The sequence below is a fragment of the Bufo gargarizans genome, chromosome 7, assembly GCF_014858855.1.
Source record: "Bufo gargarizans isolate SCDJY-AF-19 chromosome 7, ASM1485885v1, whole genome shotgun sequence".
In the NCBI taxonomy this organism is placed as follows: Eukaryota; Metazoa; Chordata; class Amphibia; order Anura; family Bufonidae; genus Bufo; species Bufo gargarizans.
The window spans coordinates 19,020,884-19,035,572 of NC_058086.1; the positions used below are offsets into that span (position 1 = coordinate 19,020,884).

Below are 14,689 nucleotides of genomic sequence, written 5' to 3' on the forward strand. Positions count from 1 at the left end.
ACTTGTAATTTATTTATTATTAAATGTTTATTTGTACAATAGATTGCATATTTACAAGTGATAACCATACATTTTAGGTTCTTTTTTTGTACTTTTTATTCTGCATGTTATGCTTAGAGTAAAGCAAGCACATGTGTACACTGTCAGGCTGCCACTTTGGCTTCACTCGTTTAAGACTACATGGTCGTTCTCTTGCTTTCTCATAATTTTTAACATTTTCGTTGGGTGCCTTATTTATTTATTTATTTTTAGATTCATTCAGGAGTTTCCTTGCATGTGTTTGAAACTGATAGGAAAAAGGAAGTCTGGAGTTGTTTCTGCTCTCCCCCTGTTCGTTAGTGTAAAGGAAATGAGGAGGTTGAGTTTTGTGTTTATTGGTTGACTAGATGAGGATCACTGTAGTTAGTCCAGTTCCAGCAGCTATGTCCACATCGCACTCGTCTAGTAAGTCCATTTACGAAGCTTAAACCTGTAGACGCAGATTAGGTGCTGCTTACGGCTTGCAAAATGCACCTCTCTGGATTTGCCTTCATCCTTTTAATGGGCTATATAGGAATGGTATTGCCGCAACCTATGGTAAGTTCATCTTTGTTTACGGTGTATGTACTCTATAAGGCTTCATTCAATGCTGTGAGAGCTGTTTATGTGGTTGTGGATGTAATGCATAAACTAAAGCGTTCTAGTGCTGAAAGATTTACGTAACAAATAAATCTGTAAGATAATAAACTTGGCAGTATACTTACCACTAGGACCCACCATTCCCTGGCCATGTCAGGTATCCGGCTTATCTGTGGAATGACCCCTTGGGTAAGGATAGGAGCCTGCCAGAGTTCACTGGATCTGGCCTACCCCGAAATAGGCTGGATACTTTCTGGAACCCATTGACTGTAATGGGATCCGGCTTCTTTCCAACAAATTGCCGCCTCTTGGCAGGACAAAAACTATTGCACACAATGGTTTTTGTCCAGCTGAAAGCCAGCACCTAATCCCATATGACTATAATGGGATCCAACAGGGATCGGCTGCTTTCCAACGAAATGCCAGCTTTCAGTGGAAAAAAATAAGCATTTCCAGCCAAAAAACAGCACCGGATACCATATGATTATAATGGGATCTGGCCGCTTTTCAGTGAAATGCCATGTCTGTCCAAAAACCAGCACTTATGCTGGAAAGTGTCCGGATCCCTGCCCTATTTCATAATAGTCGATGGGGTTCGGCGGTGAACATCACTATCCGGCTAGGCCGAATCCAGTGAATTTCAGCAGGCTGCCAGACCTTTTAAATGGTGTAGCTTCACTAGGAGGACACGTCAAAGAAGCAGCCACTATGAATGAGATACAGACATGCTCCGAGGAACATTAAAGTGGTTGTCAAGTACATCGTTACTGAATTTGGAGTTAATTAAAAGGACTCTGCTGTTCAGGACCCCTTCTATTAGGAGGACACAACTGAGGTAATTTATCAAACTGGTGTAATGTAGAACTGGCTTAGTTGCCCAGAGCAACCAATCAGATTCCACCTTTTATTTTCCAAAGTAGCTGTGAAAAATGAAAGGTGGAATCTGATTGGTTGCTATGGGCAACTAAGTCAGTTTTACTTTACACCAGTTTGATGAATCTCCCCCTATGTTTTCGTCTTGTTCATCTATGGCCATCTTTGCCTTGGGAGCAGCTTCCTAACAGTGTTACGGCTGAAGGGGTTTCTTAGATCAGAATATTGATCCTACTCTCAGCTATTTGAAGGGTCGTCTCCATTGCTTACATCAGTCTGCTTAGTAGTAGTGTATTGGGTTTTTGTCCTCTACTTGTATGTGATAAAGCTGCATTATCCTGTACACACGTGTATGACATGTAGACAGAGCAATGTAAGAGTGAAGAGGCTGCGACCCACGTATGACTCTGTGACCTCTCCAAACAGCTGATCGATGTGGGTGCAGACAATCACTCACTGATCCAATATTGTTTAAGGCTTAAGGCTCATTCACACAACCGTTGTTTGGGTCCACAGTTTTTCCAGCTCGGATGCGGACCCATTCACTTCAATGGGGCCACAAAAGATGCGGACAGCACTCTGAGTGTTTTCCTTATCCGTCCCTCCGCTCTGTGGCCCCGCAAAAAAATAGAACATGTCCTATTCTCGTCCGTTTTGCGGACAATAGGTATTTCTATAATGGTCGGCCCATTCAATTTGCGGAACGGAATTCTAATCTAATAACTGTAACCTGTAATATTATTACACTCCAGAAATACATCCGGGCCCCTCTTAAATTCCTTTATTGTGCTCACAATCACCACCTCCTCAGGCAGAGAGTTCCATATTCTCACTGCTCTTACCGTAAAGAATCCTCTTCTATGTTTGTGTACAAACCTTCTTTCCTCCAGACGCAGAGGATGTCCCCTCGTCACAGTCCTGGGAATAAATAGATGATGGGATAGATCCATGTACTGACCCCTGATATATTTATACATAGTAATTAGATCTCCCCTCAGTCGTCTTTTTTCTAAAGTGAATAACCCTAATGTTGATAATCTTTCAGGGTCCTGTAGTCCACCCATTCCAGTTATTACTTTAGTTGCCCTCCTCTGGACCCTCTCCAGCTCTGCTATGTCTGCCTTGTTCACAGGAGCCCAGAACTGTACACAGTACTCCATGTGTGGTCTGACTACTGATTTGTAAAGTGGTAGGACTATGTTCTCATCACAGGCATCTATGCCCCCTTTGATGCACCCCTGGAAACTTAATTGATTATTATGGCTCTGAACCATTATACTTAGGGCTAGTTCGCATGTGCCTTGGAGAAGTTTTTACTAGAAAAGTGGATACCCAAACGGAAACCAAATGGACCCCGTTATAGCCATTGGGGTCTGTACAGCTTTTTTTGTTTTAGTTATGTGCCTGATCTGGCTCTTCAATGGAAAGGACTAACACAGATGTGAAGCTAGCCTAATATGCATCACCCTTCAAATCTAGTCAATTTCTAAGGTTGGGAAATGCAGATTGGTGTTGCAAAACCAATGACTGTCGCTGGGAATGTTATGGGATCACTGTTATAGGGGGCACTATGAGACTGGCACAATCATAGTTCAAGAGTGAATACAGGAGACAGTTACCTATTGATACTGACTATTTTTGTAATATACTTTAATTGGTGAAATTGTAGATTTCTAGTGGAAAATTGGCTCTGAAGTGGCTTTTTTCTTGCATTGGCAGCACTCCCCATGTTCTGTTTACTGATCTGTGGAGATGCGCTCCACACTGACTGCTGCTCCCCTCACTGCCTCATGTATGTGTGTGTGTGTGTGTGTATATATATATATATATATATATTTATATATATATTTTTTTTTTTTTTTTTTTTTCTGTACATAGGCACATAATGGCTATTCTATTACAATACAGAAATAGCAGGAGGCAGGGAACTATGTATGTATGAATGTGTGTGTGTGTGTGTGTGTGTGTGTATGTATATATATATATATTGTGGGGGTTCCCTCTGGTAGACACTTGATAGCTGTGCAGGAAGCAGGGACACAGACAGGATAAAGTCCAATTTAAATGTTTTTATTTCACACTTAGATATTCCAACAAAAGCATAGCCTTAACAAACAGGCTTAAATAAACAAAACCCTGCTCAGCTGAGCCAGTACCTATCAGAACAAGACAGTCCCTGACTCCTGACTATACATGGGACCAGCTGCCCGGCCCACAGGTACAAATGTTAAGTATTGGGTGGCACATGCAATACCTTCTGTAGTTTAGCAGTCAGCTTCTCCAGGTATGGCCACACTGTTCAGCTCTAAGCCTCCTGCACATGAACGTATTTGTTCAGTTCATTTCATTGGGGACCGCAAATTGCAATCCCCAATGCACGAGAAACCTCCGTGCGGCCGCTGGGACGGATCCAGACCCATTCAACTTGAATGGGTCGGCATCCGTCTGTTCCGCAAAAAGATAGAACTTGCTCTATGTCATGGAACCATGAACCAGACGTACAACAGAGATGAGTGGAAATAAGAAGGCTTTATTGGAAATCAAGCCGTAGCAAAAGTCCAAACGGATGGCTAAACCGAAGCAGGGTCTTGCGTAGACAGAGGTCAGGAACCAGGAGGGTGGTCAGACGAAGCCAGGATCAGGAACCAACGGGGTAGTCAGACGAAGCCAGGATCAGGAACCAACGGGGTAGTCAGACGAAGCCAGGATCAGGAACCAACGGGGTAGTCAGACGAGGCCAGGATCAGGAACCAGAAGCAGCAGCAGTCTTAGAAGCATGTGAACACAGGAGGACCAAGCAAGGAACTGAAGCCACAGACCTTCTATATATATGAGCTAGGCATCCAGCTCCTCCCAGTGGGAAGGAGAAGCCGCAGGGTGGGAGGCTACAAGAAACCCAGAAACCAAGATGGCCGCCAGCACATGTCAAACGAAGGTAAGACCATGACACTCTATCTATTTGCAGAACGTAAGTACGGAATGGAACCCCACGGAAGCACTCTGTAGTGCTTCTGTAGTGTTCCGTTCCGTGCTTCCGTTCCGCATCTCTGGATTTGCGGAGCCATTCAAGTCAATGAGTCCGAATCCGTGATGCGGAATGCACACGGAATGGTGATCCGCATATGCGGTCCGCAATACGGCAACAGGACACCTGAGTTCATGTGCAGGAGACCCTTCACTGAGCTTTAAATTAGGTCTTGACCAATGTGACTCTCAGCTGTGAGCTATGGAAGCCCAGGGCCGAAGCCCGGGTGGAGTGAGCGTCCCACTGCCGACCTTACTCACTCCAGTATAAGCAGGTCCCAGTACATATTTTACAATCTGTCTATGTTAGCTGTCTAACATAGAAAAAACAGGCTATCAACCCTACTCTTATCCGATGTCTGGGTTAACCCTTCAGTTCCCAGAGACACACCCAAGGATTACCACACACAATTTAACCATTTCAAAGGCAGATATCTGTTCTCCCAAACCATGCTCTTCTCACTATATATATATATATATATATATATATATATATATATATATATATATACTGTACAGCAGTCAGTGTTGAGCACTGGATCCACAAGTCGGTTAATAGAAGACGTGGAGCGTTGTCAATGCAAGAAATGGGCTACTTCAGAGCTATTTTTCTAATAGAAGTTTGACGATTACAGTATTTAAAGTATATATATAAAAAAAAATTAGTCAGCATCACTGACCCTACACATCACAAAAAAAAGTTATGTTGGTGGAATTAGAAAGTGCAACTTGTCCTGCAAAAAAACAAGCCCTCATAGGGCTATGTGAATTGAAAAATAAAAAAGTTACGGCCCCGGAAAGGCAAGGAGTGAAAAATGAAAATGCAAAACCTTTCCAGCTGTCTATAGCAGTATACTGTCCTCAAATCAGTAAACATAAAATCATACAAAACCTTTAAGCCCTTCAATTGGATCTGATATGGTCCTGGCAGTCCCTACCCACAGTCCCTGTCTCAACTCGGGAGCCACAATATAATACAATACCGAACATGCTGCAATTTTTCCTGAATGCAAAGATGGCATCCGGATGGAAAACCCGATTGTGTGAAAGAGGCCTAAGGCTAATATCACATTGGCGTTTTCCCTGTCTGAGTGCTATCTGTGCTCCTGGACTGAAGACTGACCCCATCAATTTTTCCCATCAGTCCAGGGAGAGAAAATCACAGCATGTTTTATTCTTGTCCGTTTTTCTGGCAAGAGGGATTCATTCAAATGAATGGGTCTGCAGGGAAAGTGGCCTGCACGGGGACTCCATCCATGTGCGGTCTGTGTAAAAACTCATCTATGTTCATGGTCCAGAATGCAAACGAGTTTACAGTTGGCAGCTTTCTAATGGAATCTCTCCTGCAGCTTGTTAACTGCTCAGAACTGAGAGCATCATTTCTTTTTTGAATCAGATCATTTTTATTAAAGGTTTTACATACAGCCAATTATTCAGATAAACCATACAGATAACATCATTTCTACTCAAATAACATCAACACAATGCTGTATCTATGTGGTTTTACAAAAAAAAAAAGTTTGAATTATATTTAATCTGTATGTATATAATTATCTCACTCATATAGCGCATGTCAGTGACATCAGACGCCTCCAATGGGCGGTAATTACAAAACCGGTAGTGATCCCAAATAACAAATCGCTGCATAGAATAAACAAACAATATTAATACTTTATACAAACAATAATAACGTTAAATATAATCACCGCTTGCGGCGCTCAGCGTGAAAAAGAAGTCTATATAAAAAGAAAGAAAACTACAACAAAATCAAAAACCATTCACGTCTACAGATGCATAATTTCATAATCCCTATTTAAACCCCTTGGATGTAAGGTATCGAGGGTATGGATCCAAAATGCTTCCCTGCGTAACAAAAGCTTTTTTATATCTCCACCTCTTTTCGGTCTTTTGATCTGTTCCAAAACTTGGAACTTCAGCTGTGCTATAGAATGTTTGCATTTATCAAAATGATAAGGAAGGGGTAATAACAGATTTTTAGTCCTGATCGTTGATTTATGTTTACACACCCGATCCCTTATCTTCTGCATGGTTTCACCAATGTATAATAAGCCACAAGGGCATTTAATCAAATAGATGACGTTAGTGGAATCACAGGTGACAAAAACATCTATTTTAAAAGGTTTACCCATTCGAGAATGGTTAAAAATTTGGCCCTTGATGATGTGTGAACATTGGAAACAATGGAGGCACGGAAAGGTAACTTTTTTTTGTGTAGCTAGTGTCCTTTGCCTCAATACATCCCTCCTACTGCCCAAATCTGAGTGTACCAATTTATCTCTATAATTAGGGTTTTGTCTATTACATATTAATGGAAGGTTTTTAAACTCCTCAACCTCAGGGTAAGCTTTAGCAAGAAGGTTTCCAGTGTTTCCGCACCACATTGTCAAAGCCAGTATTCTACTGATGAAATTTATGGACAAAAAACATTCTTTGTTGTTTCTCACGAGGTAGAACATGTGACTGGGTATTTAAATCCGATTTCACCTTATCTAAGATGGATCTTTCAGTGAATCTTAAGGTAATTTCCTCCATTTTGGAAGTTAATTTAACTGGGTCCGTAACAATACGTTGCAGTCTTTGAAACTGTGATTTTGGTATTGCTTTTTTTAAAGATGGAGGATGAGCACTTGTATAGTGCAGGATACTGTTCAGATCGGTCTCTTTCCTATACAGATCAGTGGAAAGATATCCACTATCATCCTTAATCACCATAGTATCCAAGAAACTCACCATGTTGTGATCATATACCATTGTGAATTTTAAACCCTTGCAGGCAGAATTCAAATGCTCTAAGAACAAAAGGAGGGTGTCCTGTGGCCCCTGCAAAAAATGTCGTCGATAAATCATTTCTATGTTAAAATATTATTTTGATAATATTCCGTATTGTATATATGTGACTCCTCAAATAATTACATAAAAGCATTTGCGTAGGGCGGGGCTACATCAGAACCCATCGCGGTACCCCGCCGGTGTACATAATAATTGTCTTCGAGCATAAAATAGTTCTCGTGCAGGACTAGATGTAGTAGCTGCAGAAAAAACTCTCGTTGTAAATCGGTGTATTCACTAGTCAGTAAGATGTTAGCCACAGCTTGTATACCTTTTTCATGCCCAATGGAGGTATAGAGACTTGCCACATCGATCGTAACTAGAAAACTCTCAGAGGGAACCGCCCGAAAATCAGCAATAATTAGCAAAAAATGTGACTTGTCTAACAAAAAGGAATTTGTCATTTTTATCAATGGTGTCAGTATTCTCTCAAGGACAATCGATGCCAGAGACCATACTGAATCCATGGAAGCAACAATAGGACGACCAGGAGGATCAACTAAAGTTTATGCTCTTTAGGGAGGATATCAAAAACTGGGGTAATTGGCGAATGGTTTATTAAAGGGGTTTTCTAATCTCAGACAATGGGGGCATATCGCTAGGACATGCCCCCATTGTCTGATAGGTGCGGGTCCCACCGCTGGGACCCGCACCTATATCGAGAATGGAGCCCCGAAAGTGAAGGAGAGCGCACACTCCCATTCACTTCTATGGGAGAGGCGGGGATTAGCGCTTGGTGGTGGACGGACCCCGGGAAATCTGGGGTCCTCCAGCCACAGCGCTCCCCGCTCCGTTCTAGATATAGGTGCGGGTCCCATCGGTGGGACCCGCTCCTATCAGACAATGGGGGCATATCCTAGTGATATGCCCCCATTGTCCAAGATGGGAATACCCCTTTTAAATAGTTACACATTTGATCATCTATAGCGCCCAAACTAGCATAATGAGATATCACTTTCGCAATCTTCTCTTTTATCTGGAAAACAGGATCCCTCCAACATTTCATATGTATCTATATCAGACAATTGGCGCATTATTTCCTGAACATACTTGGATTTGTCCAAAATAACTATAGAGCCACCCTTCTCCGCAGGTTTTAGTACCAAAGTCTTCTCCTCCATTAACGTATGAATGGCATCTCTCTCCTACAGTGTTGCATTATGAGTCATTTTTAGTTCGCCATGTTTAATTGAATCCATCAGTCTCTGTGACTCCTTTTGGACTAACTGTATCATGTATGTTTCTGCTGGGTGATACGTCCTAGGTGGCATGAATGTACTTTTTTCTTCAAACCCAAATCATTCAAATAAAGTCTCCTTTCATCTCTTTCCTTAACTAGATGCGATTCTCCCTCTTCTGGTTTTGCAAAATGTGCTTTAAGTCAAATTTTGCGGAACAAGTGTTGTAAATCAATTTCCATCTGAAAGCTGTCAAAGTAAGTGGTGGGGAAAAAAGTCAGGCCCTTCTGTAGTGCCCCCATCTGTCCTATATCGAGTTTCTTACCAAAGAGGTATTTACACCTGTGAGCTGGTTAGCACGGTTTGGTTCAGTTCCATCTCGTTTGTGCCGCCGGTGCTTGCGGCCCGCCCTGTGCCTCCTCCGCGCAGATGCCTGCCGCCTCTCTGAGAAAAAGGAAAGCGAGAATCCTGTGAACCGGCTGACATCTCATGATGTCAAAATGTGAACAGCATGATGAATTTATTGGGCGATTCATGGATCAAACACCTGTTGTGAATTTTGGCATTCTTTGTTAGAGAACAGCAAGTTGTGCAAAAAGTACTAACATTGAACAGTTAGACCTGTGCATTCAAAAGTTTAGAGACGGTCACAGTAAGTTTAACTGTAAAGGTTAGTGTGCATTTTAGGTTCATCCTGAAATGTCACTCACAAGTCAAATATCCCTAACTTTTTGTGAGTAGTGTAGTACATGACAATCTCTTTTATAACAAAGCTAGAACCAGCCCTGTACCTCACATTGATCCAGAGGAAGGGATGTGTCATTTCTCATGGGTGTGTCCTTTCTTCCACAATTCTCTCCCTCTCACAGCTCAGGGGGCATATCCTTTCTGCTGCAGATCTGTACATGCAAGGGTACGGCCCCACAGTCTGGTTTCTGCATGCAGTTTTGGAAGGCTAAATCAGAAGTATATCATGAAAAGAGAGAAAGTATAAAGGACAAATACACACGTCAGTATATAGTCAGTGATTTCCATCAGTGATTTTGAGCCAAAACCAGGTGCAGCTCTAAACCCAGAACAGAAGCAGATCTTTCCCTTATACCTTATGTCTGTGGAGGCGCCACTGCTGGTTTTGGCTCAGAATCACTGATGGAAATTACTGATCAAACACTGACGTGTGAATGGGGCTTTATACTCTGTTTTGAATTCACTCCAGGTTTCAGCTTCCAAAACTGCATGCAGAAACCTGATTGTGACTATACCCTGTCAACTTCTAACAGTAGATATGGCTGGTGGCAGTTGCAGCATGGAACTGAGGATGTGCACCCTGATCTGTAAGTGGACGTGCACATTACCTATAGATTAGACACCAGAGGGGGCCATTTTAATTGAATGTGCATGGAACATAAACTTATAACATGCAAACATGCAACAGAAATTTGTGGTATAAGACTGTGTCACCACCAGACATCTGAGAAGCTCTGACCGACGTCTAGAACCTCCTCCTTGAGGTTCCTTTGTTTTGCTTTCATTTTCTCATCTCGTTAGCCTCTCTCAGCTGTCATGTAGTTACACTGATTGCAGCCCTTTAAATCCTTTTCCCATAGTGCATCACTTTGCGGTTTATACAGCTTCCTGGAGTGTGTGCATGCTGCTCCTACTTCTGAGTCTTCTACAAGATAAGTTTTGTTCTTTTTTGTCTCTTGCTGAGTTTGCTTTAAATAACCGTCGTCAGGAGTCCTCTGATAAGTCACCATTTTTTGGTGCATATGGGTTTCATCCGCAGTTTGGGACATTCTCTGGAGAGGGGTCTTCTGGTTTACCTGATGAGGACAGATTCTCCTCATCGTTGTCATCTATTTGGCAAAAGATTCAGGATAATCTAAAGAGCATGAGTGAGACATATAAGCGTGTGGCGGATAAGAGACGTGTGCCTGGTCCGGACCTGAATGTTGGTGATCTGGTGTGGTTGTCTACTAAGAATATCAAATTGAAGGTTCCCTCCTGGAAGTTGGGTCCTAAGTTTATTGGGCCTTACAAAATCTTGTCCGTCATCAATCCTGTTGCCTACCGTCTTGATCTTCCTCAGACTTGGAAGATCCATAATGTTTTTCATAAGTCCTTATTAAAACCTTATGTCCAACCCATTTTACCCTCGTCTTTGCCTCCTCCTCCGATTATGGTTGATGGTAATCTTGAATTTCAGGTCTCTAGGATTGTGGATTCTCGTGTTGTCCGCGGTTCTCTCCAGTACCTCGTTCATTGGGAGGGTTATGGTCCTGAGGAGAGGATGTGGGTCCCAGTGACGGACATTAAGGCCACTCGTCTCATCAGGGCTTTCCATAGGTCCCATCCTGAGAAGGTGGGCTCTGAGTGTCCGGAGTCCACTCGTAGAAGGAGGGGTACTGTCACCACCAGACATCTGAGAAGCTCTGACAGACGTCTAGAACCTCCTCCTTGAGGTTCCTTTGTTTTGCTTTCATTTTCTCATCTCGTTAGCCTCTCTCAGCTGTCATGTAGTTGCACTGATTGCATCCCTTTAAATCCTTTTCCCATAGTGCATCACTTTGCGGTTTATACCGCTTCCTGGAGTGTGTGCATGCTGCTCCTACTTCTGAGTCTTCTACAAGATAAGTTTTGTTCATTTATTTGTGTCTTTCTGTTTGCTGGATCCCAGGTGACCCTGACTCCCTCCGTATCTAGAGTAGGGAGCCGGTGGTCGTGTCCCCTCACTATTATAGGGTGTTCAGGTGTTATACAGTCGAGGTACGAGGATATGCGATCAGCTACCATTGGGATTTTCGCATAGGCTGAGCAGTCAGGGAGAGAGCCAGGTCTGATGCAGGGCTCTCCCTTTTTGTTTCTTTAGTTTTGGATCCAGTCAGTCGTATATTCATTTTGTGTTTTCTAGTTTCCTGCACACCTTCCGTGACACTATGTCGATGCTGCAGAATTTGGTCATGATATACTTGCTTGTGTGAATCATATTAATATGCCAAGCTCATCTTCCTAGTTGGCTGCTATGTATTACATAGGTTCCTGGCAGTTTTAAAACCTCTAGCAGAATGCTGCAAAATTATCATTCCCTGCATGTGCATGTAGCAAAGATTGCACAGGGGCCTGGATTTGTATTACGTAGAAAACCCCACAGTTCTAGTCTGTCAACGCCTCCATACCTATAAGGCAGCTATAGCGATTATGGGCCAGATTTATCAATGCTTTTGCTTCCTTTTTGTAGTGTAAAATAGTAACAAATTATGGCTCACAGCAGATTTGTGCAATCATTTTCAATTTTTTCTCGATGAGAAAAGATGGCAGGCTTAGTGGAAGAGTTGAGGTCTTCCGCAGCTCAACAGATTTACTATTATTTACCCCAGAAAACAATGTAATTGTAAGTGAAATCTACATCCGTTCATAGCTGACGTAGATTTCAGTTTCTGCAGGCCTCTTAATAAATTTAGCACATCTTACTCCAGCTCAGGGGCGGACTGGGAACTTATTAGTATACCTTAAAATATAGAACGAGAGTACTATCCTAGAGAAACTAATGTTCACAATAGGGGTTATCCCTTGTATAGCAAATAATGCCAGAATAAGCACTAGCTCCGGCCAGTGATTAATCCACCCCTTTCACTTGTATGAGGGGAATATATGTCTGCCGGACAAGAGCTTACAAGGTAAGGCTACTTTCACACTTGCGCTTGATCGGATCCGTTCTGAACGGATCCGATCATATTAATGCAGACGGAGGCTCCGTTCAGTACGGATCCATCTGCATTAATAACTTAGAAAAATTTCGCAAGTGCGCAAGTAGCCTGAGCGGATCCGTCCAGACTTTCAATGTAAAGTCAATGGGGGACGGATCCGCTTGAAGATTGAGCCATATTGTGGCATCTTCAAACGGATCCGTCCCCATTGACTTACATTGTAAGTCTGGACGGATCCGCACGCCTCCGCACGGCCAGGCGGACACCCGAACGCTGCAAGCAGCGTTCAGCTGTCTGCCTGTCCGTGCGGAGGCGAGCGGAGCGGAGGCTGAACGCCGCCAGACTGATGCAGTCTGAGCGGATCCGCATCCATTCAGACTGCATCAGGGCTGGACGGAAGCGTTCGGGTCCGCTCGTGAGCCCCTTCAAACGGAGCTCACGAGCGGACCGACGAACGCTAGTGTGAAAGTAGCCTTAGTAGACCCCTATCAATTGTGGAGTATCCACCAGAGTTCTGATGTGATGCTTCCACAAATAAATCAACAAAGACCGGGCACTAAGAGAGGGGGGGTGGGGGGGGTGGAGAATTCGTCCCTGTAGTGGGGCGGTCAGCATAGGGGCAGTGGTTTGCTACGCAACCGCACATCTAGCCCCCTGATTGGCCGCCTTAGGGATGAGCTCCGCCCATGATGGGAGTGGCCTAGTTGACTTAAACGGCTGTTCCCGGCGCCCGCCATTCTTTATTCATGGCTGTGTTTTTGGGCAAAATTGTGAGTGAGCCCACTCCCTTGGATGAGAAGCAACCCCACACATGAATGGTCTCAGGATGCTTTACTGTTGGCATGACACAGGACTGATGGTAGCGCTCACCTTTTCTTCTCCGGACAAGCCTTTTTCCTGATGCCCCAAACAATCGGAAAGAGGCTTCATCGGAGAATATGACTTTGCCCCAGTCCTCAGCAGTCCATTCACCATATTTTCTGCAGAAGATCAATCTGTCCCTGATGTTTTTTATGGAGAGAAGAGGCTTCTTTGCTGCCCTTCTTGACCCCAGGCTATCTTCCAAAAGTCTTCGCCTCACTGTGCGTGCAGATGCGCTCACACCTGCCTGCTGCCATTCCTGAGCAAGCTCTGCACTGGTGGCACTCCGATCCCGCAGCTGATTCCTCTTTAGGAGACGATCTTGGCGCTTGCTGGACTTACTTGGACGCCCTGAAGCCTTCTTAACAAGAATTGAACCTCTTTCCTTGAAGTTCTTGATGATCCTATAAATTGTTGATTAAGGTGCAATCTTAGCCACAATATCCTTGTCTGTCTGTGAAGCCATTTTTATGCAACGCAATGATGGCTGCACACGTTTCTTTGCAGGTCACCATGGTTAACAATGGAAGAACAATGATTTCAAGCATCGCCCTCCTTTTAACAGGTCAAGTCTGCCATTTTAACCCAATCAGCCTGACATAATGATCTCCAGCTTTGTGCTCATCAACATTCTCACCTGAGTTAACAAGATGATTACTGAAATGATCTCAGCAGGTCCTTTAATGACAGCAATGAAATGCAGTGGAAAGTTTTTTTTGGGATTGTTAATTTTCATTGCAAAGAAGGACTATGCAATTCATCTGATCACTCTTCATAACATACTGGAGTATATGAAAATTGATATAAAAACTTAAGCAGCAACTTTTCCAATATTTATGTAATTCTCAAAACTTTTGGCCACGACTGTGTATTTTATTATGGGAGGATGGCACAGACATGCGGGTTTGGAAAGCACACAATGTACTGTCCATGTTATTTGCGGCCCTATTGAAATGAATGGTTCCGCATCCAATCATGTGGTCTAAAGGACAGTTACCACGTCTTCTCTTTAATCCAATCCTGAACAATGCCTGCATGTATGAATGTACGCTAGCAAGTGCAGCCGTCCTCAGACCATCCCCTGTGACATTTGGTATCCGTATGCAAGAATTCTGCTGAGTATGTCATCTTCCTTTGAATCATCAGTGACATTAGGCAGGATATCCCAGAAGGAAGGGGATGTGACAGGTTTGTAAACTGGAATAGCTGGAAAACACAATCCTCCTTTCACACATCGTTTCTCAATTCCAGCCTTCAACGAATCCCAAAAGGTCATGTTTTAAGGATCTCAGACTAAAAGTACTGATGTAGTTACTAAAATGAAATCACTATAAAATTATTTAGGAAATCCTCAATACATGACCTGTGGTTGCTCATTGAGGACCTCTTGGATACTAGAACCTGTTCAATACTAGGAACAATATTGGTGGATGGTAGACTGCTGAGGACAGTGACTGGCATGACCTACCTCTGGAGCAAGTGAAAACACAGGATAAAATATACCAGGTGAAAATAATAGGTACTTGTTTCAGTAGACCTGGCTATGGCTTTGTTACTTATAAACATAGACAAGTGTAA

The 14,689-nt window shown here is 43.2% G+C and overlaps 1 protein-coding gene across 1 annotated transcript in view; it reads left to right on the forward strand.

The window, feature by feature from the left end:
- Positions 1-397: 397 nt before the first annotated feature.
- STAB1 (stabilin 1) overlaps positions 398-14,689 on the forward strand; it is a 318,385-nt gene continuing 304,093 nt past the window's right edge. The window contains exon 1 of the mRNA XM_044300459.1: positions 398-576. Coding sequence (XP_044156394.1) covers positions 508-576 — 69 coding nt within the window. The 5' untranslated portion in view covers positions 398-507. The remainder of the gene's footprint in view (positions 577-14,689) is intronic.